The sequence below is a fragment of the Gobius niger genome (genome assembly GCF_951799975.1).
Source record: "Gobius niger genome assembly, chromosome: 4".
Lineage (NCBI taxonomy): Eukaryota > Metazoa > Chordata > Actinopteri > Gobiiformes > Gobiidae > Gobius > Gobius niger.
In genome coordinates, this window is record NC_136855.1 from 8,868,188 (window position 1) to 8,892,388 (window position 24,201).

The window sequence follows — 24,201 nt, forward strand, 5'->3', positions numbered from 1 at the left end:
TGGAATTCTTAATTATATAATAAACTTCAAATATCAATGCTGAGGCCCCGAAATAATGTTATTAAGCCTTTTGATGCCTCAAATGCAGGATATGTCCACTTTAAGATGAAAATAAAGAGCAGAGTGAGACGTGACCCTCACTGTTTAATGTTCAGTGTATCCTGTGTTGTGTGTGAGTGCTGCTCTCCCAAACAAGTTGTGTTTGTGTTTGTTGTGTATTCATATACAATGTAATGTTGGAACTTGGAAATCTACTGTATGTGCACCCTGCAGAGTGCCCTAATCACCCTTGTCCCGTCTTGTTATCTTTTATCTCTGCAGGACCAGGCATTTGGTGAATTGGAGAAGAACAGTGATAAAGTTCTCCAGGGCATGTCCTCCTCCGACAGCAGCCAGCCCGCTCATCTGCACCAGCTCCTCTGCTCCCTGCAGAAGCAGCTGCTGGCCTACTGCCACATCAACTTGGTCACCGAGGTACGCAGCACACTCTATTTACTGCAGTTATTGTGTTAAATATGGCCACTCTTTGACAGGTCTTTCCAGCAAGATCAACAAAGGTCAATTTGTGTCTATTAAATCTGTCCAAAAAAGTGTCGGGATCCTCCAAATCTTTAGTAAGAGCGAAATCAAAACCTGAATTAAAACAAGGCCATTCATGCACACAACATCAGCAGCAGCATGATTTACAACATTTAAACAAAAGAGAGAGCCAAATACAACAAAAAGTATGCAAGGCTTAGATAAAATAAAAATATGAGGGAGTCAAGTTCTTTCCCTTCCCAAAGCCAAAAGCACAACTGGAGCACTGCCTACAATGGATCAATCAATGTGGACGACCAACTCCCAGCTCTAAGGTAAGGCTAGGCTAACGCCTTTGTGATAGCTGGCTAGCTGGTATCTAGTCTAGCTACTGACATAACTACACAACACAAACTGTCAGGCATAACTGTGCCGATGAACTTATAGCTACAAGCCTCAGCCTACAGTCTCACGATGATGTTGATGTTGATGTTGAACTGCATCGTACACCTGGCTCTAAATTTTTTCTTCGTTTTTTTTGCTTTAAACGTAAAATAAGTTGTTAATCAACTGTTTAGCTGTCGCTCTTTACAATTGAAGGCCTATTCATAGTCCACAAGACGCAAGAACTTTGTTCTTGTTCTTGAGGCAAAAAGAACGAGAACAAAGTTTGTCTGGGCTCTGCTGCTGAACTGCCACGCCCCCTTTTTCCGCAGCCAAAACAAATGAGCCATTTGAGTTCAAACTATTATAAAACGTATCAGTCACGGTATTGCAAACATTTTGAAGACTGACTTCATGTTTAGCACATCTCCCACTGGTTTATTACGTTAGAAAACGTTAACGTTAAAAGCTTACCTCTGTGTCACTCGGTAAAATCCTGTTGTTTGACGTCTGTGTAGCTCTCAGTACAGGCGTTGTCCATCCAAGAACCTTGATTGAACATGTTGGTTGACGTTTCCCGGTGTTTGATAAAAGGGTCTAAGGTGTACAAGCCTGTTGTCCCTCTGACCACGAACCTGAACCACTTTATTTTTCACGCAGGTAGCGGCAGGCTCTTCGGTTTCCTCTTCGTCCTCGCCCAAAACGTCCGCGTGTTTCTCCCCAGGACTTTTTTGCCATTTGCGTGTCCGTGTAATCCTTCAGCGAAGTATTTTACTGCCGCGAGCGGTGTCGCAAAACTATCCATGTTGTCTCCCGTTTTCCGCACCGGTGTTAGGAAGTAAACATTGGATTCTCGCTTCCCGCTTCTGCTAAAATAACCCCGCCCACTAAAAATCCAGCCAATCACAGCCAGAGTTCTCGCAGCCTTGCTGAAGCAAGACCTAACGAACAGGAGCTGCAAGAACAAAATGACGTCATTTTGTTCTTGCAGCTCTGGGTGCGAGAGCAAAGTTCTCGTGTCTTGTATGACTAGGCCTTAAAACTACTGTGCATTTTGCCAGGGTTCTAATGATGACTGGCTGCTGCTTATTATAATTGTGGAACCTGTAAGTTTCGCTAGAATTGGCTAACTTTAGCGAACCATAGCAATGCTCATATTTTGAACAATACTACAAAAAATAAGAGTGCTTGCCCGGCAGTGCAAGAGCATGACTGGTCCACAGACAAGCGATCAAGAGGTTTCTCTGATTATGCCTTAGTTTCAGCAGCTGTACTTTACCCTTCGTTGGATAGTTGAATATTTTGAATATATCCCTCTGCTGCATATTACAACCCCTTTTGCCTCGATCTGGAGGATGTCACGCAGGTATTGCTCCAATAAGAGTCACTAGCACGAGTCACTCCAGCATGGGCATCAGAAAGTTTTGACGGACCTAGCAACCGTAACTAGGGGCTTTTGTGAAAGGTCAATTGAGCTGCGGTGATATAATTTCTCTTGTGGATACATTTTCATAGCTGATCTGAATCATCCTAAACTTGTTTCTATTATTTCCTTTGCAGAATTCCAGCAGTGTGGCTCTGCTCCACAAACACCTCCAGCTGCTGTTGCCTCACGCCACCGACATCTTCTCTCGATCAGCCACTTTGATCAAGGAGAGCTCCTGGAACGGCAGCATTCGTGAGAAACTGCAGGGTAAATGACAGACACGTAACGATGTTTATTGAAAGAGTGTCTATGTTTTCAAAAATGCTATTCTCTAGAAGAATGTCTAGTTTGTATGCTCTTGTATGAAAGAACATTGAAATTGTATTTGAAACTCTTTCCACTGTGTTAACTACTGCAATTTTTTGTCTGCAGATGTGATCTTTGTGTCGGCTGCGGGCAGCATGCTGTGCCAAATCATCAACTCTCTGCTGCTGCTGCCGGTGTCAGTGGCCAAGCCTCTGCTCAGTGACCTGCTGGACCTGCTGCCTCCTCTGGACAGACTGAACCGCCTACTCCCTGCTGCGGCTCCGCTGGAGGACCAGGAGCTGCAGTGGCCGCTCCACGGTACGCCTCAACTGTGGACTATTATAGTTCACTCATTAATATTATTCATTTTGTTTTGCAGGGTGAAACATTAGAACAAATTCTCATGTAAAATGGTGGCCTGAAAATGCTCAGGGGTTTTCACTCAGGTTTCAGTTAGGTCGACTTAAAGGGGCTCTCGAGCCGAGAGCGGCACTTTTAGGGCAGTGTGAATCTAACCGCAGCACTTTACGGCGGTCTAAACAGCCGCTCCGAGTTTGGCTGAAACGCGTGGCCTCGGAGCGGGTGTGGCGTGAATTTGGCTTGGTCTGAACTACATTTGCTTTGATGCCTCTTTATTACGCAAAGAAAGAATGAATACGTGCTGCATGAGGACGTTTGGATTACTGCTCTGACGAGGCAAAATATATCCTCTTTAAATCATCAAGGATGATTTCTCTTTCCCGTCTTTCCCCTCCTGCAGCAGTGAAACTTTCCTCTTCATGAGCCGATTAAAGTGCATTTCTTCTCGCTTTGCTTATATCATCCTCACTGTCTTTGACCACAAGAGAGAGGAGTGACCATAACTTTGGGAAGAGCGCATGCGCATGCGCATGTGTCGGCCCAATGACGTTGTTACGTGGCTGATGGTGCGATATTTGATACAGGCGCATGTGAACACAAACTGACCTAGCTTTGTAGTAGCTTTGGAGTAAATGCGGTTGGACTTAAAGGGGGCAACATCACGATGGAGAGCCACCATCGTGATGCCACGCCCCCTCCTGTCAGAAACACGCACTGATCTTCTGTGGGCCTTGTAAACCTACAAACTTTGCAGGGATTGCACTGTAAATTAAATCACGGATATAAATAATATGCACGCAAGTGTCAGTACCTGCCAGAAGCCACGATGTGTTAGCCGTAATTATTAACGTAAAGACGCAGCGCTGCTCTGTTTCTGACGCACGGAGCTCTCTCTCTTTCTCTCTACAGCTCAGAGTTTAACAGCGCGTGGTTTTGCTTTGCTGCGTACGGAAACTTAAACCGCTTTAAAATGACGAGATGGAAGTCACATCGGAGCTAGCTGAGAGCGCGGATTATTTCTTACAAATGACCGAGAGAGGAAAGAGAGAGGAGAGAGAAAGAGGCGGTGCAGGAGTTACGAGGTTACGAGCACACGGACCGGGCGGCGCGTGGAGCGGCTTCAAAAATGTAGCTACGACGCAAACTTCTAAATATTGTCCCGTTCACCCACTGTTTCTTAAACATTACGCTAAAACTGAGCAAATGCAAATAATAAGCTCCGATTTACATTTGTATTACTGTGATAAGAGCCTTGGAGTTCACGCTCTGAATAAGTCGTTCTCCTCTCAGACTTTACGCACGAGTTTTAACACATTTCTTTTGCAAAAGTCGTGTTCCATGACTGTTCAAATCATGTTTAGTTTAGATCCATTTATCCTACAATCTCACGTTTTCCTAGCATACATAGTAATATGCAGCATATATATAGGCTATGTAAATGTCTTTAAAAAAAATGCTTATGTTTCACTGTAAACATCGTCAACGGCCAATTAAGGGGACATCGCCCAACCCTAGTTCATTACCGTACATGCTTCTTAGAGAGTCTGTGATCTATTGACAAATAGCACGTCTTGTCCCCCAGGTACGTCGGACTTCGCGGAGCCGGCCTCGGGGATGTCCCAGTCTGCCTTGTCCTGGGTGTGGCTCATGGATCTGGAGCGGACCGTGGCGCTGCTGGTAGGACGGTGCCTGGGCGGGATGCTGCAGGGAGCCCCCACCTCTCTGGAGGAGCAGGACACAGTGTACTGGCTAAAAACACCCCTGTTCAGCAACGGCCTCGAGATGGACATGCCACAACTGGGTGAGTGGCGTTCGCTCGATTGACCCTCGACTCATACCATGACTTGGCTCCATCTCTAAATAGACCCTTTCGCTGCTTACATCATCAGCTAGAAGCAGGAAGTGGTCAAAAGAAATAAGATTAAACTAAAACTAGCGATTATAAGTGTAAAAAATGTGGTCCTGTTGTGACTTGCAGGTGCAAGAACAAGAGGAATGACATTTGAGAGATAAAATAAGATTTATCTGCTGTTTTCAACAAGAGTAAAAAAAAACTAGCTATTTAAACCAGCTAAGCCTGGTTTAAATAGCGGTAAAGGGTCTATATGTTTTCTTGTAAAGTTTTTCCACTTTAGGCCACTTTGTGCTTTAGTATTGCACACTGTCCTCTAACAACTGCCCTGCCCTGTCCTCAGACACGTGCATCAGCGCTCTGTTGGAGGTGGCTCTGTCGGGGAATGAGGAGCAGAAGCCGTTTGAGTTCGCCCTGGGCCCGGAGCTCAGCATCCTGGTGGAACTGGCTCTGGGCTCCTCCAAAGAACCCGCCAACGCTCTGTGGATCAACATGCAGGACTTCGCCATCAGCAAAGGTCTCTCCACCGCACTCATGTTTACCAGGTTTAAGGCGAGACACGGCAGGTGAAAACATCAGCTTTTAATGCAGTGGTCCATTTTTGGATCGTTTTCTCCTTCAACGTTTTAGTTTTAAAAATTAAACGTTTGTTTATATTGTTTATTATTCTTTTTTTAAGGTAAACTTTTGTAGCTTGTTTTTATTACACTTTTGCAACAAAAAAAACAAGGCGAAATTTTAGTTTTTGTACGATTATTATTATTTTTTCACTAAAAACTAGGTTATTAAAAAATCCACTTGGACCATATCTTTGAAACGAATATATTAACACCAAAGATCCATGTTCAAATTCATGATTTCATCCATTTTGATTTAGCTGTCAAAAATATTTTATATTATAATTTTAGCAATTTTTATGCAGAAAACATGGCAGAAAACGTAATTTTTTTCATCATATTTATTTCAGTAATCTACAGAAATTTTTTGAAGTTGATATCCCTAAATGTATTTATTTTTTCCTATTCACCTGCAGCATCTTGCCTTAACGCCTGTATTTTCTAAGCATATTTTTGATACATTGTCTGTTTTGTTTCAGACTGGGACAATGCGTCTCTGAGTAACGAGACTCTCCTGGACACAGTCTCCAGATTTGTGTTGGCGGCTTTACTGAAGCACACTGGGCTTTTAGTACAGGCCCGGGGAGAGGGGAGGTAATGCACTCGTCATATAATATTTATAGGCTCTGCACTTATTATAAAGTGAAATGTTTTTGTGCTACATATTATAGAGTTGGGTTTGTGCCAAAATGAAAGCATTACATTGTATTCAAACTGGCATTTAATGTAAATCCCTTTGAAAATGAAGACATTGCTCAACTATTTTTACTGCAGAAGTTCGCCAAACTGTAAAAAATATGGTTCAGAACACATTCCACTGCAGTTTTGGCTGAAATTGTTCTCAAATATTGGCTCCAAAGTTGCCCGTTGTGTCCAATATGCAAAATGTCCCCTTATTCCTCCTTAAGTGATAGGCTGCGTCTGAATGTCCACCCGAGTCCCTAACCCCTCATTCACTACATAGGCCCGCACTATATAGTCGACTATATAGTCACTGATTCTGTTGGCCATTCGGACACAAGCCCACTGCTTTCTCCGAGCTGCGTGACGGCGTGCAGATATGTTGTTGTTTTATAATCTGAATTTATTTTATGAAACAGAACAACTGTTTTGGCACTTTTACAGACGTTTTATTTGACATTTAAATTAAAATTAAAACTATCTAAACTAAAGGAAAAAAAATAAAATAAAATCACCCGAACGCTAGCTCAAAGAAAGTAGGTCAGCTGGTGTCCGAAGCGGCAGCAGATTGAGTGCACTACATCTGCTAAAGGTTTGCTAAACTTTGGGAATAATTTATTTTTGCAATGAAGACCAAACTCCGAGACAGTGGAGGAAGCTATCAGTCATTTAACAGCTCAAGCTAAAGGTTAGCAGCTAACGCTAGCATCTTTTCACTGTAGCCGTTTATATCGAAGTCATTCATGAGAAATACGCAACACACGACTGAAACAGCTGATTTCATTCAGTCGTGTTGTTTAGTTCAAAGACCCGTCGCTGTCAGGCCTTCTTCTCGCAATGCATTGTGGTCTATATTGACCCGTTTAGTGACCATCGATGCTCACTACTGCATCGGGGAAATTTCGAGTGGACTACTTATTTCTCTCTGGACATTCGGACACCCCTACAAAATGGCGTGACCACTATATAGTGCACTATATAAGGAATAGTGTGGACATTCGGATCCAGCCATAGTCTGTAAGATTGCAAAGTGAGAGTGAAATTTGAAATCATGTTCCTCCCCTCCTGATTGCACCAGAAAGCCACTCCTCTTTTGCAAAATGAGGAGAGCGGGAACAAAATTTCAAAAGTAAACGGTCAAGCTCCCTCACCCTTACCTCCTGACTGGACCTGCCAGGCCAGTTCACAGTGATGGCATGATTCTGATTCTGATTAGTTGCTGAAATCAGCAAAGGGAGGGACCCAGAGGATCAAATATACATAATCTTATTAAATTTGTAAAACAGTTTTCTGAGGGGCGGAGCTATGGGCTGACTTGACCTGATTAAACTAAAAAAATTAGAATACTGCCTCTATCTTACTGCAAACTAAGTGTGATTGATTGTGAATATAAAAGTATGAACTGATGAGCTGGGACTTGTTGGTGCTGTGATGGGAAACTCTGCTTCTGAAAGTAATAGAACATCCCTATATATTTTCATACGTGAAGAATCTGTAAGTGTGGAAGGATTAGTAAGAGCTTGAAATTAGTTGCAGTTGCTGCTTAAATAGTCTGCCCTCCTTTAATAAGGATTGGGTACTGTAGGTTTAATCTTTTTTTAGGCAGACTGTAGCTAACAATTTTTGATGTTCAAAATGTCATCTGATGACTGGGCACATGGCCACATATTTTAAGTTGGTCTGACTTTACCGGCTGGATTGGCTTTTAATTTGTTGACATGTTTTCCAGATACCAGCCGTCCAAACTGTTGGCTGAGGTTTATCGCAGCGTTTACAAGGTCCGAAACCGACTTTTGGCCTGTAAGAACATGGACTTCATCCAGACTCGGTCTTCATCGCGGGAAAGGAGGGTAAGAGCGGTAAAAGATGACAGACATTTGACTTTGATAATGGGATATTCAAAAAGCACTGGGCTCTCGGTTCAGATTTCAGAAAACCAGGACTCGCTGGACCTGGACCCGCAGGAGCACTCGTTCACACGGACCATCGATGAGGAGGCGGAGCTTGAGGAGCGAGCGGACCGGGAGAGGGAGGAAGGGCATCCGGAGCAAGATGAGGAGGAGGAAGAGCGAGAGCACGAGGTCATGACCGCAGGAAGTGAGTATGAAGTGTTCAGTGTGTCGAAGGTCATCAGTTATTTAAAGCGGTTGTTGTAAGCAGTTTTATTATCCCCTCTGAAGTAATGTGGGGATAAACAGTATTTACAGCCAAAAAAAATGTCTCCATTGTGTAATTGGATGTACAATATCCCTCTCTCCCGGTGTCTTTTCTGTCAGCGTAGTATTTACTCTCACAGACAATTAGTAAAAAACTGTAACATGCTACAACACCTGCAGTGGGGCCTATGGCATGAGTTACTTTGTACTGCTTTAAACAGATTAACTACAATGTGTTTTCTGCTCCTATACTCACTATACTATACTTGCTAAAATAAAACTTAAAAGCAGCAAACTAACTTTAAAGCACTGGTTTTCAACAGATTGGTTGGGACCCACCATCACCCTTTGATCACAAGCCGTGACATGAAAAAAAAAAAAAAATCTATTACAAGCTATGTAATACAGTATTACTGGTCAGTTTGAATCTATGAAAAATATTGTATCATCCTTTATTTTCCCACAGAGAATTGTTGATCAAAAACACAATTTTTACCGGCTCGGGAAGCAGTCACATACTTTTTCTGTCGATTTTGAAGTGAATTGTTCCCTGGGAAAGTGGTGGCAAAAATACTTGATTTCATGACAGAAAAAGTTCAGGTGAAATATTTCTTTATTTAAAGTAAGTACTGGTTTAAAGAGACTAGATGCAAGTTGGTCATTTTATGCTCACCACTGCCACCTCAGGTCTTGCACGTAACTGCAGGTTCTATATTAAGCTCATGCATGAGTGACAGTCTAGGATTTTAGAGGCAATTGTGGTGAATAGGTCTCATTCTACATACTAGGACATGGCTGGAACATGTAGGGGAATGAAAATACATCATTTTTACATTTTTAAACAGTATAATCCCTTTAAGTATTCAAAGTGCGCAGATTCCAGTCCTATGCGGAAACACGATGGGGACAAATCTTTTCCTTGTCTTGAGTCTACAGCATTGACAGTACATCTGCGCAGCGCCACCTATTGCTCTGGAGTGAGCATATTACACTTTGAAAATGAACAAAACACATCACTTTGGAGCCTTTATAGGGATGCAGTGGAGTAGAAAGTGTCTTTAGAGCAGAGGTTTTCAACTGGTGGGTCATTCACTTAACTGGACCCTATTGCTTGAAACCTTGAATTGCGCTAAGTGTTTAAAATCCCAGAGAATCTTATAATAAAGCACCAGTTCACACATTTTTAAGTCGTAGTCTGTACTGGGTAGTTTTGAAACGACAGCTGAAGAAGTACATAAGTGATTATAAAGTGCAGATAATGTCTGCTTATCGAGTGTGTGGCCCCATCATTTGCTTCATTGTTTGACTAACCCTGCATCTCGCGTGTGCCCGTGTGTGTCGTACTCCGTGCAGAAATCTTCCAATGTTTCCTCTCAGCTCGGGAAGTGGCTCGCAGCAGGGGACGGGAGCGCGCCAGCAGCAGCACCGGCCTGGGCTCCACCGCAGTGTCCCGCTCTGGCACCACGGGGCCCGCAGGACCAGGGGAGGAGGAGACGTGTGTGTCCCAGGTAGAAACGCCAGGATTCACTCACCCAGCCATTAGAAAGTCAATATAGACTACATCAAATGTCTGTTTTTTGCCAAATCTCTATGGCTTTTTGGTGACATGGTGTTTTTTTTTATTGCATAGTTTCATCCCACACTAATCTTGACTTCACGTGACATTGTGCCCTCTGTTCTCAGGAGGGCCGGCGGGGCAGTGGGAGTCTCCCTGAGGGCCAGGACCTGTACACTGCAGCCTGTAACTCTGTGATCCACCGCTGTGCTCTGCTCATTCTGGGCGTGAGTCCGGTGCTGGGGGAGCTCTCCAAACAGAGCCAGGAGGAGGGACAGGGCGTGTCTGCTCCGGGCAACCAGGACTGCCTCAGCTACATGACGCGGTGAGGACTTCACTATAGAGTTCCTCCAGCTCAATAACTTTTGACAAGGACTTTAGCTCAGGTTGTGTTGTATTCAACTCATTTGGATCGTTGCCACAGTGCAGTGGGGTCTGGTCGCCTCAGTGGCACTGCAGGGGGCCCCAAAGCTTGTCAAAAAAACAATGAGAGATTGAAAATTAAACTGATTACACACTACATTATTTTTTTTGCGCCGAGTCTTCCCAAATCGCAACGAGTTGAAGGCAGTCGCAGAGAGTTGTGTCTCGTAGTGTAGGGGTGACACGACTGGACTCAGGTTTGGAACGTGTAAAATGGGCGGCAGATTGACATGACTAAAGCTGCAGGAAATCAAACGTGTTTGATTTTTAATCCAGATTTTCGATAGCAGGAGAAGCTTGACTGATTTTACTTTGTCAAAAGTGAATACACAGAATGCAGCAACCAATGACAGTGAAATACAGTGACACAAACTAATAACTGGTCACAGTGACCTCCTATGGGAACAGCAGCATTGACAAACCTAATACAAAAATGCAGTTAAATTTAAGCTTCAGAGTTTCTTAAATGAGAAGTTTGTGTCCTTTTTCTCCACAGAAGTGAGAGTATGAGCGCAGAGAGCCGTTCGGTCCAGAGCAGTCCCAGCTACAGACTCATGAAGTCCAGGAGCGAGTCCGACCTGTCTCAGCCTGAGTCCGACGAAGAGGGCTACAGCCTGGTGAGAGATTCAGACGTTTAATACTGTGCAAACCTCTTACAGAACAAACTCAAATGGATACTTTATCTGGTTTTAGAGTGGGCGCAGGAATGTCGACCTGGACTTGACGTTTTCTCAGAAGAAAAGAGGTAAGACACTTGGACTGTTTTTTTTTTTCATGGTGGGGTTTTCGTTATTCACCACATAATAGCCCTGTGTCTGTCTGTGTTTCCTACGTCACTCTGTGGTAGTTTATTTGCTTCTCTTGGGGCAGTTGAGCCCCAGACACATGAGGAGCTTCAAACAAGTAAACCACGGCACGTTTTCTCCTGATCTCGGCTCCATTCATCCATTTATCTGGTTCTATCCTACTCAAATATATCGACCGGAGCTATAGACAAAATATGATCTTGTCAAGCGGTGCAATATTTAGTGTTATATTGCGCTATTCCAGACGTTCTCAGCTGCTTTTCAATTTCATCATTCATTTACGCTTTATACGCTTTTGTTCTGCCACTACTGAAGTACACACTGCCTCTGCTGCTCTAAACCACTGTAACTTTAAAGTTTGTTATCAAGATGTAGAATTTGACTTATTTTCTGTTTGAGGACTTTGGATAATAATTCTGCGGGTGATTCGCTGATGTAGAAGAAACTGAATGTTCCACCTAATAACTGTTTCTTTGTAGGGGTGTAACAACGCACCGTGCAAAAATCTGATGATATCATCGTACAAAAGTGACGGTGCAAGTTTTAGTCTATATTTCTTAGTATTTAAGCGTGGTGCGTGTGTGCGCACTCCCAAACAGAGCGCATGTGTGTCATAATCACTTACTGCTAAACTGAAGGCTGTAGACTCTCCAAAAACATCCTCCAAAAACACATGAAATCTGCATGGCTTCGAGTCCTGCTGACGACCAGCCTGCGTTGAGTGATAGATCCAAAGAGCCAGATACGTAAATGCGTAGGATCCCATCTTTGTCATAATCCGCCTCGAAAACTTTGTTTCCAAAAAAGTACAATCATAATGTTGTTCAGGAACGTCCAAAACATGAGCCTTAAATCAAATTCAAATGTGTGAGTGTTTTAGCTGCTGTCTGTGGAAAGCGAAACTGAAACTTATCACTAAACGAGCACGTAAGCGCAAAGAGGAGGGGCTCTCAGGTCCAATGTTACAGATTTTCCCTTAAATAGGCTCATGGATAGTTGTAGCTAGCTTACTGTGAGATCACAATTGTTTCCTGATTCAAAAGAAAAAACACTAAAATAAAAATAGAGGCTAAAATACCTACATTTCTAAACACAGTCTCTTCCATCTAGTTATCTAGGCTCTCTGTTGTGCTGGAATTTTCCTTCTTTCTGTTATAGAGATTCAATTCATCTACTGACCTTGATCACCATCGATTTATACAGCCCGGTTCAGTCCATAATATTTCAATCTGATATGTGAATGGTAAAATGGTAAATGGTTTCAACTTATATAGAGCTTTTCCATCTACATTAGGAATTCAAAAAGTAGTTTTTCTTACATGTTGTGATTATCTGCCAGCAGCATGTTGTCTGCCTTTATTAGAGACACAGTTATCTTTATATAAGAGTAAGAAAAGGACAGGAAACCGTTCAGAGCACAGGAAGTTGGCCGGGATTAGCACAATGCTGCCATGAAACATTTCATGCAACGCCTTTTTAAAACTATGAAATCTTTATAAAGTGGTCACGTGAACACAAACACTAGACATGTCACGCTTAAGTAGAGCGTAAGTAGCAGACAAGTGTAAACTGTTTAATCATCAGCCTCTCTCTTCTCTCTCCTCCTCAGGGCTGCTGTACAGCTCCCCGGACTCTCTGGCCGAGTCCTGGTTCAGGGCTAAACTCAGCCGGCAGAGGAGCTACAGCTCGGCCTATTCTTACGAGGAGTCCGACCTGGATCTGAGCCGCTCTCTGGGCGTGCACGCGCTAATCGATAACACGCTGAGCTTCATCAGCGGAGACGTGGGGTTAGCTCCAGCCTTCAGGGAGCCAGAGGAGAGCATGTCCTCCAGCCCCCAGGCCATCGTCCTGGGCATGGAGCAGCAGCAGAGCAGGGCTGAGGTGAGGACCTGCCATTCAACTGATTTCATCTGTTGTTTTTTACATGTTTTAGATTGTTTTGGCCTACAGGCTTTAGTTGACAGAACAGTATTGCATTATGGGAGTGAAGAGCGTCGATAAACATTCAACAAACTGCGGGAATCAAACCCATGACACTGAGGAATTCAATGTGCCTGAGCAATTGATGTCTTCACCACACGTAGGCCAGATATTTATCGCACAGCCACGTTAGGAAGTAGTTTTTCAGATCAATTGACACAGCTGACGTTTCAAGTCATTTCCTCAGAGCTCAACAGTGCACAGATGTTTAAAATCAGTCGTCAGGCAACCACTGGCTTTATTCCAGTGCAGTTTTAGAGCTGAATAAGATGCAAACGATGCATGTCTTTGTTTTATATGTGATATACTAAGGCACTTCCATGGGATTTTTAATTCGAGGTTTTTGGATTTAGTTGTTTACAAATTATTTCTAACTAATGTCTGGAAATCAGTTCCAAAAGCAAACAAGCTCTGCCTACAGGTATAAAGTTACCTGAACCTGCGGAGGGTTTAAATCACAGAATGCAGTATTTGCTACAAAAAAAAGCAAAGAAAAAAACAACTTGAACTGATTTCAAATTGGGAGCATCATCGAGGTCTTCTATAATCACCGCCAAATATTCTGCAAAGTGTCTTGCTCTAAGTATATCTTTTCCATTTGAACAACTGTCATTCAGTGTTAATTTGACATATTTAAAAACATATTTGAATTAAGCTTTAGTCTTAGTCTTTTGACAATAATGTAGTTACATTTTGGTTGAGATTTAGTCAAATAATTATCTTCACTTTTAGTCCACTGTAGAAGTTCGGATGATTTCAGTCTCCTCTTTTCATTTTTATTTCATATTTTGTCAACGGAAATATCTGGACATTTTAGTCATAGTCTTAGTCTCATAAAAAAAGGTTTAATTTAGTTTTAGCCCGGTCTTAGTCGGCAAAAATATCCATCCATCCATCCATTTTCTTCCGCTTTATCCGGGGCCGGGTCGCGGGGGCAGCAGTCTCAGCAGAGATGCCCAAACTTCCCGATCCACACACACCTCCTCCAGCTGTTCTGGGGGGACCCCGAGGCGACACCAGGCCAGCTCGGAGACATAGTCCCACCACCGTGTCCTGGGTCTTCCACGAGGCCTTGTCCCACTAGGACATGCCTGGAACACCTCCCGCGGGAGGCGACCAGGAGGCATCCGAAACAGATGCCCGAGCCACCTCAGCTGGCTCCTTTCGATGTGGAGGAGCAGCGACTCTACTCCGAGCTCCTCCCGGGTAACTGAGCTCCTCACCCGATCTCGGAGGGTGCGCCCAGCCACCCTGCGAAGGAAACTCATTTCGGCCGCTTGTATTCGCGATCTTGTCCTTTCGGTCATTACCCAAATCTCATGACCATAGGTGAGGGTGGGAACGTAGATCGATCGGTAAATCGAGAGCTTTGCCCTCCGACTCAGCTCCCTCTTCACCACGACAGACCGATACAGCGACCGCATCACTGCTGACGCCGCACCGATCCGTCTATCGATCTCACGCTCCATCCGTCCCTCACTCGTGAACAAGACCCCGAGATACTTGAACTCCTCCACTTGAGGTAAGGACTCCCCACCGACCCGGAGAGGGGAAACCACCTTTTTCCGGTGGAGAACCATGGCCTCGGATTTGGAGGTGCTGATCCTCATCCCGGCCGCTACACACTCGGCTGCAAACCGCCCCAGTGCGTGCTGAAGGTCCTGGTTTGTTGAAGCCAACAGAACAACATCATCTGCAAACAGCAGAGATGAGACTCTGAGGCTCCCAAACCGGACACCCTCCGGCCCCTGGCTGCACCTAGAAATTCTGTCCATAAAAGTAATGAACAGAACCGGTGACAAAGGGCAGCCCTGGCGGAGACCAACACGCACCGGGAACAGGTCTGACTTACTCCCGGCAATGCGAACCAAGCTCCTGCTGCGGTCATACAGGGAACGGACAGCCCTTAGCAGAGGGCCCCGGACCCCATACTCCCGGAGCACCCCCCACAGGGCACCACGAGGGACGCGGTCGAACGCTTTCTCCAAGTCCACAAAACACATGTGGACTGGTTGGGCGAACTCCCACGAACCCTCGAGCACCCGACGAAGGGTATAGAGCTGGTCCAGTGTGCCACGACCAGGACGAAAACCGCATTGTTCCTCCTGAATCCGAGGTTCAACTATCGGCCGGATCCTCCTCTCCAGCACCCTGGAGTAGACCTTAAATATTACTTTGACCAAATATTTTAGTTGACGAAATTAATGCTGCCATCTACAAAAATGTGCATTTTGTAATAGGCTTCCCAATTCTTTTTTGTGCATTTTGTTTATGTAATGACCTTCACCACCTTCCAAAAAGTTCCAGATTTGCATCATAATCCCTTTCACAGATAAACTTGTGAATGTCCACGCTCAGGTCTATTTGTAATACATTTTCCTGCAGCTGCGCCTGGAGGCCCTGCACCAGATCGTGGTGCTGATCTCTGGAATGGAGGAGAAGGGCAGCGCTGCGGGGAACGGCGAGCGCTCCGGCCCCTTCCAGTCGTCCTCGCTGCTCACCTCCGTCAGACTGCAGTTCCTCGCCGGCTGCTTCGGCCTCGGCACCGTGGGCACCGCGGGGATGAAGAGGGAGAGCGTGCAGCTGCACCACTACCAGGTCCGACACTAACGCTTTACAGGTTATTGAACGCACTGATGTTCCTGTCTTAGATGGGAATAAGCGAATAAGAGCCAAGAATCCTGTGTCTTATAAGCTGTATTTTCCTATTATTGATTTGTACATAACATTTATTCCATTACACTACAAAATCTGCTTAAGACAAGATAGATAGATATTTTTATAGACTAACTGCATTTTAAAAAGAATTTGAAACAAGTTGATTTTGCACAACAACCCCCGCTTTTAATGAGTGTTGAATGGTAAAAAGCAGCAGGTCCTTTGCTCTGTTTCATTTCACCCAACTTAACGAAAACACCACTCTTTAGCAACTATTTAAATCAGGTATGGACAAGTTTTATGGACAACACCTTCCAGGGAGGCCAGGCTGCTTTTGGTAAACTAAAGTGCATTTCCTGTGTCTTTAGGACGGGATAAAAGCAGCCAAACGAGGTCTTCAGTTGGAGATCCAGACGGCCGTCCATAAGATCTACCAACAGCTGTCGGTGACGCTGGAGAGAGCGCTGCAGGCAAACAAGCACCACATCGGTAACGACTCGAGACGCACAGCTGGAAATGAACTGTTAAACTAATACGACAATCACATGCATTTCAGACGACAGGATTAGCTAGAGTTATTGATAGTGAGAAGACAGGATGTTTTGTAGTTGGACCTTTTGCCTAAACAGCTTCAGTTTGCATTTTCTTAGATTCCAATTACCTGCGAGGCTTTATTGGGTAAATTATTGCAAGTTGTAATTTCCATTTTCTCCTGTAGAAGCCCAGCAGCGCCTCCTGTTGGTGACTGTGTTCGCCCTGAGCGCGCGGTACCAGCCCGTGGACGTCTCGCTGGCCATCTCCAGTGGACTCCTGAACGTCCTGTCCCAGCTGTGCGGCACCGAGACCATGTTGGGGCAACCTCTCCAGCTGCTGCAAAAACCAGGAGTATCCCAGCTCAGCACCGCCCTCAAAGTGGCTTCAACCAGACTGCTGCAGATACTGGCCATCAGCACCGGGTGAGGGGAAACACAGGCTTTAACATCACTTATGTTTTTTGGGTTCACAGTCGCAACAAATCATTCAGATCAATTCAATGTATTTCCTCTTGTGGTGCAGGACGTACGCAGACAAGTTGAGTCCCAAAGTGGTCCAGTCTCTCCTGGACCTTCTTTGCAGCCAGCTCAAAAACCTACTGGCTCAGGCCGGCGTGAGACAACTGTCCTCGGGGAAAGACCAGGACGACAAGAAACACGAAGATAACGTGGACTCGGATAAGAAGGATTTCAGAGGTCAGTGTCTCCTGAAAGGAGGGTTTGTGTTTGCTTTTCACAAAATCACATTGATCTGACGAGTGATCTGATCTGAAAACCACGTTTGACTAACCGAATCTAAGCATATTCTGCAGCTGTAGTTCATATTAAGGCGAGATGCTGCAGCTGGAAGAAAACTTTTAGAGATACCACTTTGAAACTTTGGCTGTAGATTACTAGCATAAATATGAGAGAAAAAAATATATTGTCATTTTCTGCCTTTTATAAGGCTTGTGTACCTAAAAATTTCCCAAATTTCCCATATTTTCAGCAACAAAATCTGAAGATTGGATCGAGCCAGGTTTAAATTTATAGTTTGCAAACAGAAATAAATATCTCTTGCATAAATCCACTTCCCATCGAGCCTACCTCTACAGCAACTAGCAACACAATGACAACTAGCAACATTATCCCAACACACACACACATTTGACCAGAGGGAAAGAAGAACAAACAAAAACAAATCCAATCCACTGAACACACCACGTTAGCTACAGCACAGCAATGGCCTCATCAAAAAGCAAACAGACACGATGGCACAGCGGCCACAAGCCACTTTCCCTCACCCGTCTGAAGCAACCTTTGCGGGCCTTTTCCTCGCTCAGTTATTTTCAATGTAGAGTTATGTAAATCCACGCCACATCCTTCTGTCTTCAAACATGCTCTGAAGGAGCTGGCTCGGGAAACGTAATGGTCAGTGTGCATCATCTGTTGCACTGGAAAAGTTAGCCTGGGAAAGTTCACTGGTTTCACGCAGAAAAACAAACTTCTGACAAACCTCCTCTTCAGCACATGCATGTTTTGGAGTCTGTGTATATTTAAAACAACAATATATCTTTTTTTATTCAATTAAATAATGATTTAAATGTGCCTGTATGAAACATAAAACCACAAATGGATGAAATTTGTCAATACATATGTCCTTGTTTAAACCAACTCTGTTTTTTGTCATGTTTGTCATGTTTTTGTCATTTTGTCATGTCATCACATTTGCGTAAGAAACGGGGTGCTTTTCCCTTATATCAACAAGAATAATTGATTAACTTACATCGTCTTTTTCTTGTCGGTATCAGCTTTACTCCGCAGGCAGCACACGGCTGAGTTACATCTTGGAGATTTCCTCGTTTTCCTGAGGAGAGTGGTGTCTTCCAAAGCCATTCAATCCAAGATGGCCTCCCCCAAATGGACCGAAGTGCTGCTCAATATCGCTGCGCAGAAATGTTGTTCAGGTAATGTGGTTTAAATCATTCTAAATTTCCCCCTCGATAACTATGGTTCTGAGCGGCTTTACCTCGTGATTTCAGGAGTTCCTTTAGTGGGGAACTTGCGGACTCGTCTTTTAGCTCTGCACGTTTTGGAGGCCGTGCTGCCGGCGTGCGAGGCCAATATGGAGGACGATCAGATGACACAGGTAGGACCTCACGTTTACCAGGGCCTGTTTGATTGCAGTCTACTTTAATTCCATGTATTCTGTGTGTTTTCAGGTGGTGGAGCGGCTGTTCACGCTGCTGTCCGACTGCATGTGGGAGGCTCCGGTGGCTCAGGCCAAACACTCCATGCAGATCAAAGAAAGAGTTCAAGAACTGAAACTGCAGGTTTGTACTCAAGGTTTCTTCATTCATAACAAGTGCATGTGTAGTTTTCCCCCGTTCCCGTCTACTTTAACGCAGAATGAATGGAATCTGTAGCGCATGGATGACGTGTGTTGGATAAATTCAAACTGAAGTCGCATTGCTAAAGATCAGTTACGTATCGGATTTAGGACATATCCAAGTGGCCTGGGTCACATTTGAAGAGATCGTATCTGTGTCGTTCAGAAAAGATCAGATACAGGTCGCATGGGGCAAAAAAATTGGAATTGGGTCACTTCTGCCTGCAGTGTGAACGTAGCCTAACTGCAGTAATGGCTGGAATTGTTTATAATGTTTGCTCAAAAGTTCCCTGTTTTATCATATTTGCTTTTCAGTATAACATTCCCCCTCAATTCTCTGTTTGATTGAGTATTTGCTGTGTCTGGACCCACTATGCATCAAAATTTGGTATCAAATGATTATATATTTTTTGCATATCAGCTTTCAGTTCAAATAAACTAAACCAGATTTTTAATGTTTGGCACCTTAAATGATTATAAATGCTGATAACATTTTACAGAAGGGGGGTCCCGAGTTGTTGGTTAACACATTGAGTTCCGCGCTGTTTTTAGGATATAGCTGTTGAGTGCCAACAATCCAGACCATTTTTCATGATATTGTAGCACCACGGAGTAGTCTATGTTATAGCTATGGACACATGCTATGGCTCTTTGAAAGGTGAGACACTAAGCTCTCTGTAGGTGAAAGTTTATTTCTACGTGCCTCGATTTCTGAGAAATCTAAGTTAAACAGAGGGTAGTTTTGATCAAAATCGCTGATTTTATTCTAAAAACAGAGATAACTGGGGTTCTATGCAACTCTCTCCTTTCTGATTAACTCCTCTCTGGACGGACACTAACGATATGGGAGGAGGCAAATGCCTAGGGCATAATAATTTTTTGTTGAATAATGTTATACAATATATATCGCGATAATTTTTTCGCAAAGTGAGAGCTGTGAAATGAAATGTTAAGTCAAAGTCAAATACGAGTAGTTTTATTGAAAACTCACTATAAAATGTAAACTTAAACACTGTATAACAAAGCTCCGTAAGGTGCGCATTTAAATAAAAATAGCCTAATAGGGCAACATTTATATATAAAGAGATAACAAAATAAAGTGCTCAGTTTAAGAATAAGATAAACTTTTTTTTTAATCAGCTTGAGATGACCTGTTTCTTTTTGTTAACTTAGTAGCTTACCTGAATTTGAACTATCCCGATATACAGTGGGGAAAAAAAGTATTTGGCCAAAATCCAATAAAATGTCTATGTGAAACTGACCAAATACTTTTTTTCCCCACTGTACATGATATGGTCCAATTCCATATCTCATTTAAAAATATATCGATATATCTTAAATATCGATATATCGCCAAGCCCTACAAATGCCTAAATATCTCAGTTTCAAGTCAATTTTCAAGGACAACATTGTTGACACGTTTTGAAACACCGTGTCGAACGCTTTTTATTGCGTCTGCATTTAAACAGTCTGGTTCCCGGATGTTTCTCAGTCGTCCTTGGACCGATTTTGACCATTTAAAAACTCAGAGAAAAGTTAAAATCTCAACTGTTTCGATCTTTCCATGTGAGGCCGCTCTGCTTTGACAAACGCACTCCAGAGAGTGTCGGCTTTACAGCTTTTCGCTACACAACACCACGCCCCCTCGGATTAAAAAAAAGAAAAGAAACGCATTTATGTATGAAATGTCCAGATCGTGACTTTTCATAAGTTTTTGATCGTCATTTATTTCATTTCTATTCATTACAGAGCTTCCAAAATCACACATAAGGTGTAATAGAGTGTCTAGTTCGTAATAAACAACAAGTTTTTCTGTTTTTGGCACCCAATGTGTTAAGTGATTTTGGGGGTCATGGCCTGCAGCGCCGGCTCCAGAACAAAGGGAGGGTGCACTAGAGTTTCAGAAGAGTGCAACTAGAAATTTTCACCATTAAAATATGTTATGATGCCACTGAAAATGAGGGTGCAAACATTTTGCTTTTGCACCCCTGTAGATTCGGGCCTTTTATAATGGAACCTCTGGCCCTCAAGATGATTTAAATATAATATATTTAATATGAACACTCACATCAGAGATCAGAAACACTGCTAAAGTAGTTTGGTGAGTGCTGAAAACACTGACAGCTCCCCCCTGTTTGGTCATTTATGATGTACAGGTTCGGCCCCTAGTCTTTTGACATGGAAGGAAATCACCCAAGACATAGCAAACTTGCTAACCTCTGCTCTTTGAACTAACTAACAACAATATATAAAGAATTAAAGAATTGGTTATTTAGCACATACCAGTTCAAATGTCTCAAACTTGTACTTACTGGTATGATATGGACAGACTTTTCATGTTGCTGTATGTTTTTTTTCTGTGACTTCAGGGTGACTCTGCTGAGGAAGAGGACGAGAACCTGCCCATTCAGGAGGTGTCGTTCGACCCGGAGAAGGCGCAGTGCTGCGTGGTGGAGAACGGACAGGGCCTCACTCACGGCAGCGGAGGGAAGGGCTACGGCCTCGCCTCCACTGGCATCTCCTCGGGCTGCTACCAGTGGAAGGTACATTCATTTTATATCAAACCTCTGTGGCTCAGGTTGTAAATATCATCAAATAGTTAAGGATGTTTCACAGCACACACTCCTTCTCATTTTAAAGGTGCATTATGCAACGTTTTTATGTGGAAAAAAAGTGATCTTTCTGTGTATTTGACCTTGTAGTGACCCAGTGGCTGTATCAGTGGTCAACAAGGGCGCCTTTACTTTCCATCACATTGGTGTCTATGATGCTCCAGGATCAATTGTTTGGAAGGTTTTCACTGCAGACGGGGCCTCTCATTAGAAAGCCGACAAAACTATTGATCCTGGAGTGTTGTAGAGACCACTGTGATGGAAAGTCAAGGCACCATGGTGACCACTCATACAGCCGCTGGGTCACTACAAGGTCAAATACGCACAAATATCAACTTTTTATTTCGCATGAAAAGTTCAATAATTTACCTTTAAAGTCAAGTGATGAAACTTTTTTTCAACTCAACCAACCCAGTCCAGTTGATGTTTTTGAAAATCTTTACTGCAATGGAAAATTACTGAATAACTGAGAGACTAAACCACCATGTAAAGGTTCATACTACACTGCATTTTTAGGGCAGGGACAAGATATCGTTTTGCCATAGGCGCATTGGGTTGCCTTGAGTACGATATGTGCGGTAAAAATAAACATGCCTTGCCAATACTGTATGTCATAATACACAGAGACACTCAACGCGCAGCTATGCTGTGATTTAGGAGAGGAAGAATACACACTCAAGCAAATACCTCAAGCCTGAAAGCATAAATACACATACATTACGTATATCATATTAACCTATTTTGACCATCAGTGTTTTTTTTTTTATTTAACCTTTATTTAACCAGTAAAGTCCCATTGAGATTAAAAACCTCTTTTTCAAGGGACAAGAGGCAGCAATACAATAATACACATTATAGACATGAAAAACAGTTGCAACATAAAAAGGTCGACTCAAGTGTTCTCAGTCTGGACTTAAAAGACTTAAAAAAGACTGTGCAGCAAATGGAACAGTGAGCAACAAATGATCATTTGAACGCAAACTGCAAGAGCCAGCACTCCTCCATGAGATTAAGTTACAGATTTTGTTGAGTTAAATGTTTAGCAAAAAAAGCCAGGCTATTATTAGCAGCAGCTGTTTCCGGTCTGAGAGTCCTACGAGAAGAAGCGTCTCTCACCTTTTGGGTTCATTTTGTCAGACACTAGGGTTAGAGATGTTGAAATCTTTCCCATATAGTGATTCTGTAACAAGAGTTGACACATTGAACGTTACGAAGTTTATACGAAGCATTTCTTGTTTGGAAACATTTAGAAAGTTTCTAACATTAGGGAAATCTGTTACATTGCATTATGAGTCATTCAAATGTAGTACAGATGGATAGAGAGGTGAAATTCATATAAAAAATAGGAAATAGTTCTCACTCTGCATAACCGGCATGACCGTAGCCCGGCCTACAGTGCCTCCTGCTGCCCAGTTCCATACCGGTCTAGACCAGTTTCTCCTCAAGGCACTTTAATTGCAAACTGGCTGGGGACCGAAACTAACTGGTCTGATGTGGTGTGTGCTGTTCTGCTCCTGTCAAAATGGGGCTCAATATTCAGCTTTAATCGTTGTTTCTGGATTGTTGAGCTGAGCAGCCTTTATCAAAACAGTGTTATAAGTTGACTTTTTAAATATCATAAATACATTTTCATTAGGTTCAAAGTCATAGATAGATATTATTGTTTTAAAAAAAAGCAGACATTGGAATCATTTAATTACAACAATATTAAATTCACAGTTTCAGTATGTGTTATAGTTATACAGTAAAAATCTCTTCTCCCCAGTTCTACATCGTGAAGGAAAACCGCGGTAACGAGGGCACGTGTGTGGGCGTGTCCCGGTGGCCCGTGCACGACTTCAACCACAGGACCACGTCGGACATGTGGCTGTACCGCGCCTACAGCGGAAACCTGTACCACAACGGCGAGCAGACGCTGACCCTGAGCAGCTTCACTCAGGGAGACTACATCACCTGTGTCCTGGACATGGAGGCGCGCACCATCTCCTTCGGCAAGAACGGAGAGGTCAGCGAGCGGAGTGTTCACTGAAGTCAAGTGATCTGTTGTGTGTTTTTGCTCATTCTCCTCTGTCGAGCCCCCACACGGAAATCACGTTTTCCTGCCATTTAGCTACTCTGCATAAACTAACAGAAGACAAAAACGGCACCGATAGAGTTGTATCCGCCATGTTTCTGACTACTTGCAAACATTGTCCATTGACCAACATTTGTATTCGACAACTTCTATAGCCGTTGGATCAGTGCTAGTTAGTGTTTGCTATTACCGCTAGCCAGGTCTTGTTTTTTATGTGAAATACTTTGGAGTTCATATTTTGTCTAAATCCATGGGAACAGTGAATTTATAACATTGTATCCCCTCACATTATCCTTTAGTTCATTCATGACACCAGGTCAAGTAAATTTAGCAGATTTGGCTTTTGGGCTGCAACTATCATTGTTTTAGTTATCGATGAGTTTACAGATAATTTCTATGATTACTCGATGAAACTTTAAATCTAGCTTAAAGCTAAAGCGGTGCTACTTGAGGACATGTTGATGAATTACAGTTGCGCTTTAAAAATGTGACTAGTGCTGAACTTGGTTTTCTCAAAGCTGCGCAGAAACACAAGCACCCGTCTCTTTGAACATTGAGGGGCATTGAGTTGCCTTGTGTACGAAATGCGCGGTATAAATAAACATGCCTTTCCTTGAACAGGGCATTCCTCATTTGAAAGTTAAGAACCTCCTGAGTTCAGCCACTGAGCTGTAAGGACAGGAGGCTGCACTGACACTGACAGGGACTTTTTATAGGGGAGAGGAGCTGGGACTGAGGGATTTTATTTCCAAACTGGTTTTAACTAAAGGATCTGGCAACAATAAGGGAGTGGAGCTCATTCTGTGTCTGATTGGAGAATTGCTCTGAGACACAGACAGATCACATTTATGAAAATTATAATGTACAAAACACTCACTTCAAAACACCCCT

General features: G+C 43.3%; 1 protein-coding gene across 2 annotated transcripts in view; it reads left to right on the plus strand.

Annotated features, from left to right (window-relative positions):
- The window catches only part of herc1 (HECT and RLD domain containing E3 ubiquitin protein ligase family member 1), an 80,346-nt gene that overhangs the window by 26,233 nt on the left and 29,912 nt on the right, over positions 1-24,201 (plus strand). For both annotated transcript variants that reach the window (XM_079554602.1, XM_079554603.1), the window contains exons 15-36: positions 322-474; positions 2,464-2,596; positions 2,762-2,953; positions 4,578-4,796; positions 5,191-5,364; positions 5,944-6,058; positions 7,875-7,995; positions 8,071-8,242; positions 9,655-9,809; positions 9,985-10,181; positions 10,776-10,896; positions 10,973-11,024; positions 12,695-12,966; positions 15,451-15,663; positions 16,092-16,212; positions 16,442-16,679; positions 16,780-16,952; positions 18,047-18,202; positions 18,278-18,384; positions 18,458-18,568; positions 20,994-21,167; positions 23,002-23,241. In XM_079554602.1, the coding sequence (XP_079410728.1) occupies positions 322-474; positions 2,464-2,596; positions 2,762-2,953; positions 4,578-4,796; positions 5,191-5,364; positions 5,944-6,058; positions 7,875-7,995; positions 8,071-8,242; positions 9,655-9,809; positions 9,985-10,181; positions 10,776-10,896; positions 10,973-11,024; positions 12,695-12,966; positions 15,451-15,663; positions 16,092-16,212; positions 16,442-16,679; positions 16,780-16,952; positions 18,047-18,202; positions 18,278-18,384; positions 18,458-18,568; positions 20,994-21,167; positions 23,002-23,241 (3,609 nt within the window). The remainder of the gene's footprint in view (positions 1-321; positions 475-2,463; positions 2,597-2,761; positions 2,954-4,577; positions 4,797-5,190; positions 5,365-5,943; positions 6,059-7,874; positions 7,996-8,070; positions 8,243-9,654; positions 9,810-9,984; positions 10,182-10,775; positions 10,897-10,972; positions 11,025-12,694; positions 12,967-15,450; positions 15,664-16,091; positions 16,213-16,441; positions 16,680-16,779; positions 16,953-18,046; positions 18,203-18,277; positions 18,385-18,457; positions 18,569-20,993; positions 21,168-23,001; positions 23,242-24,201) is intronic.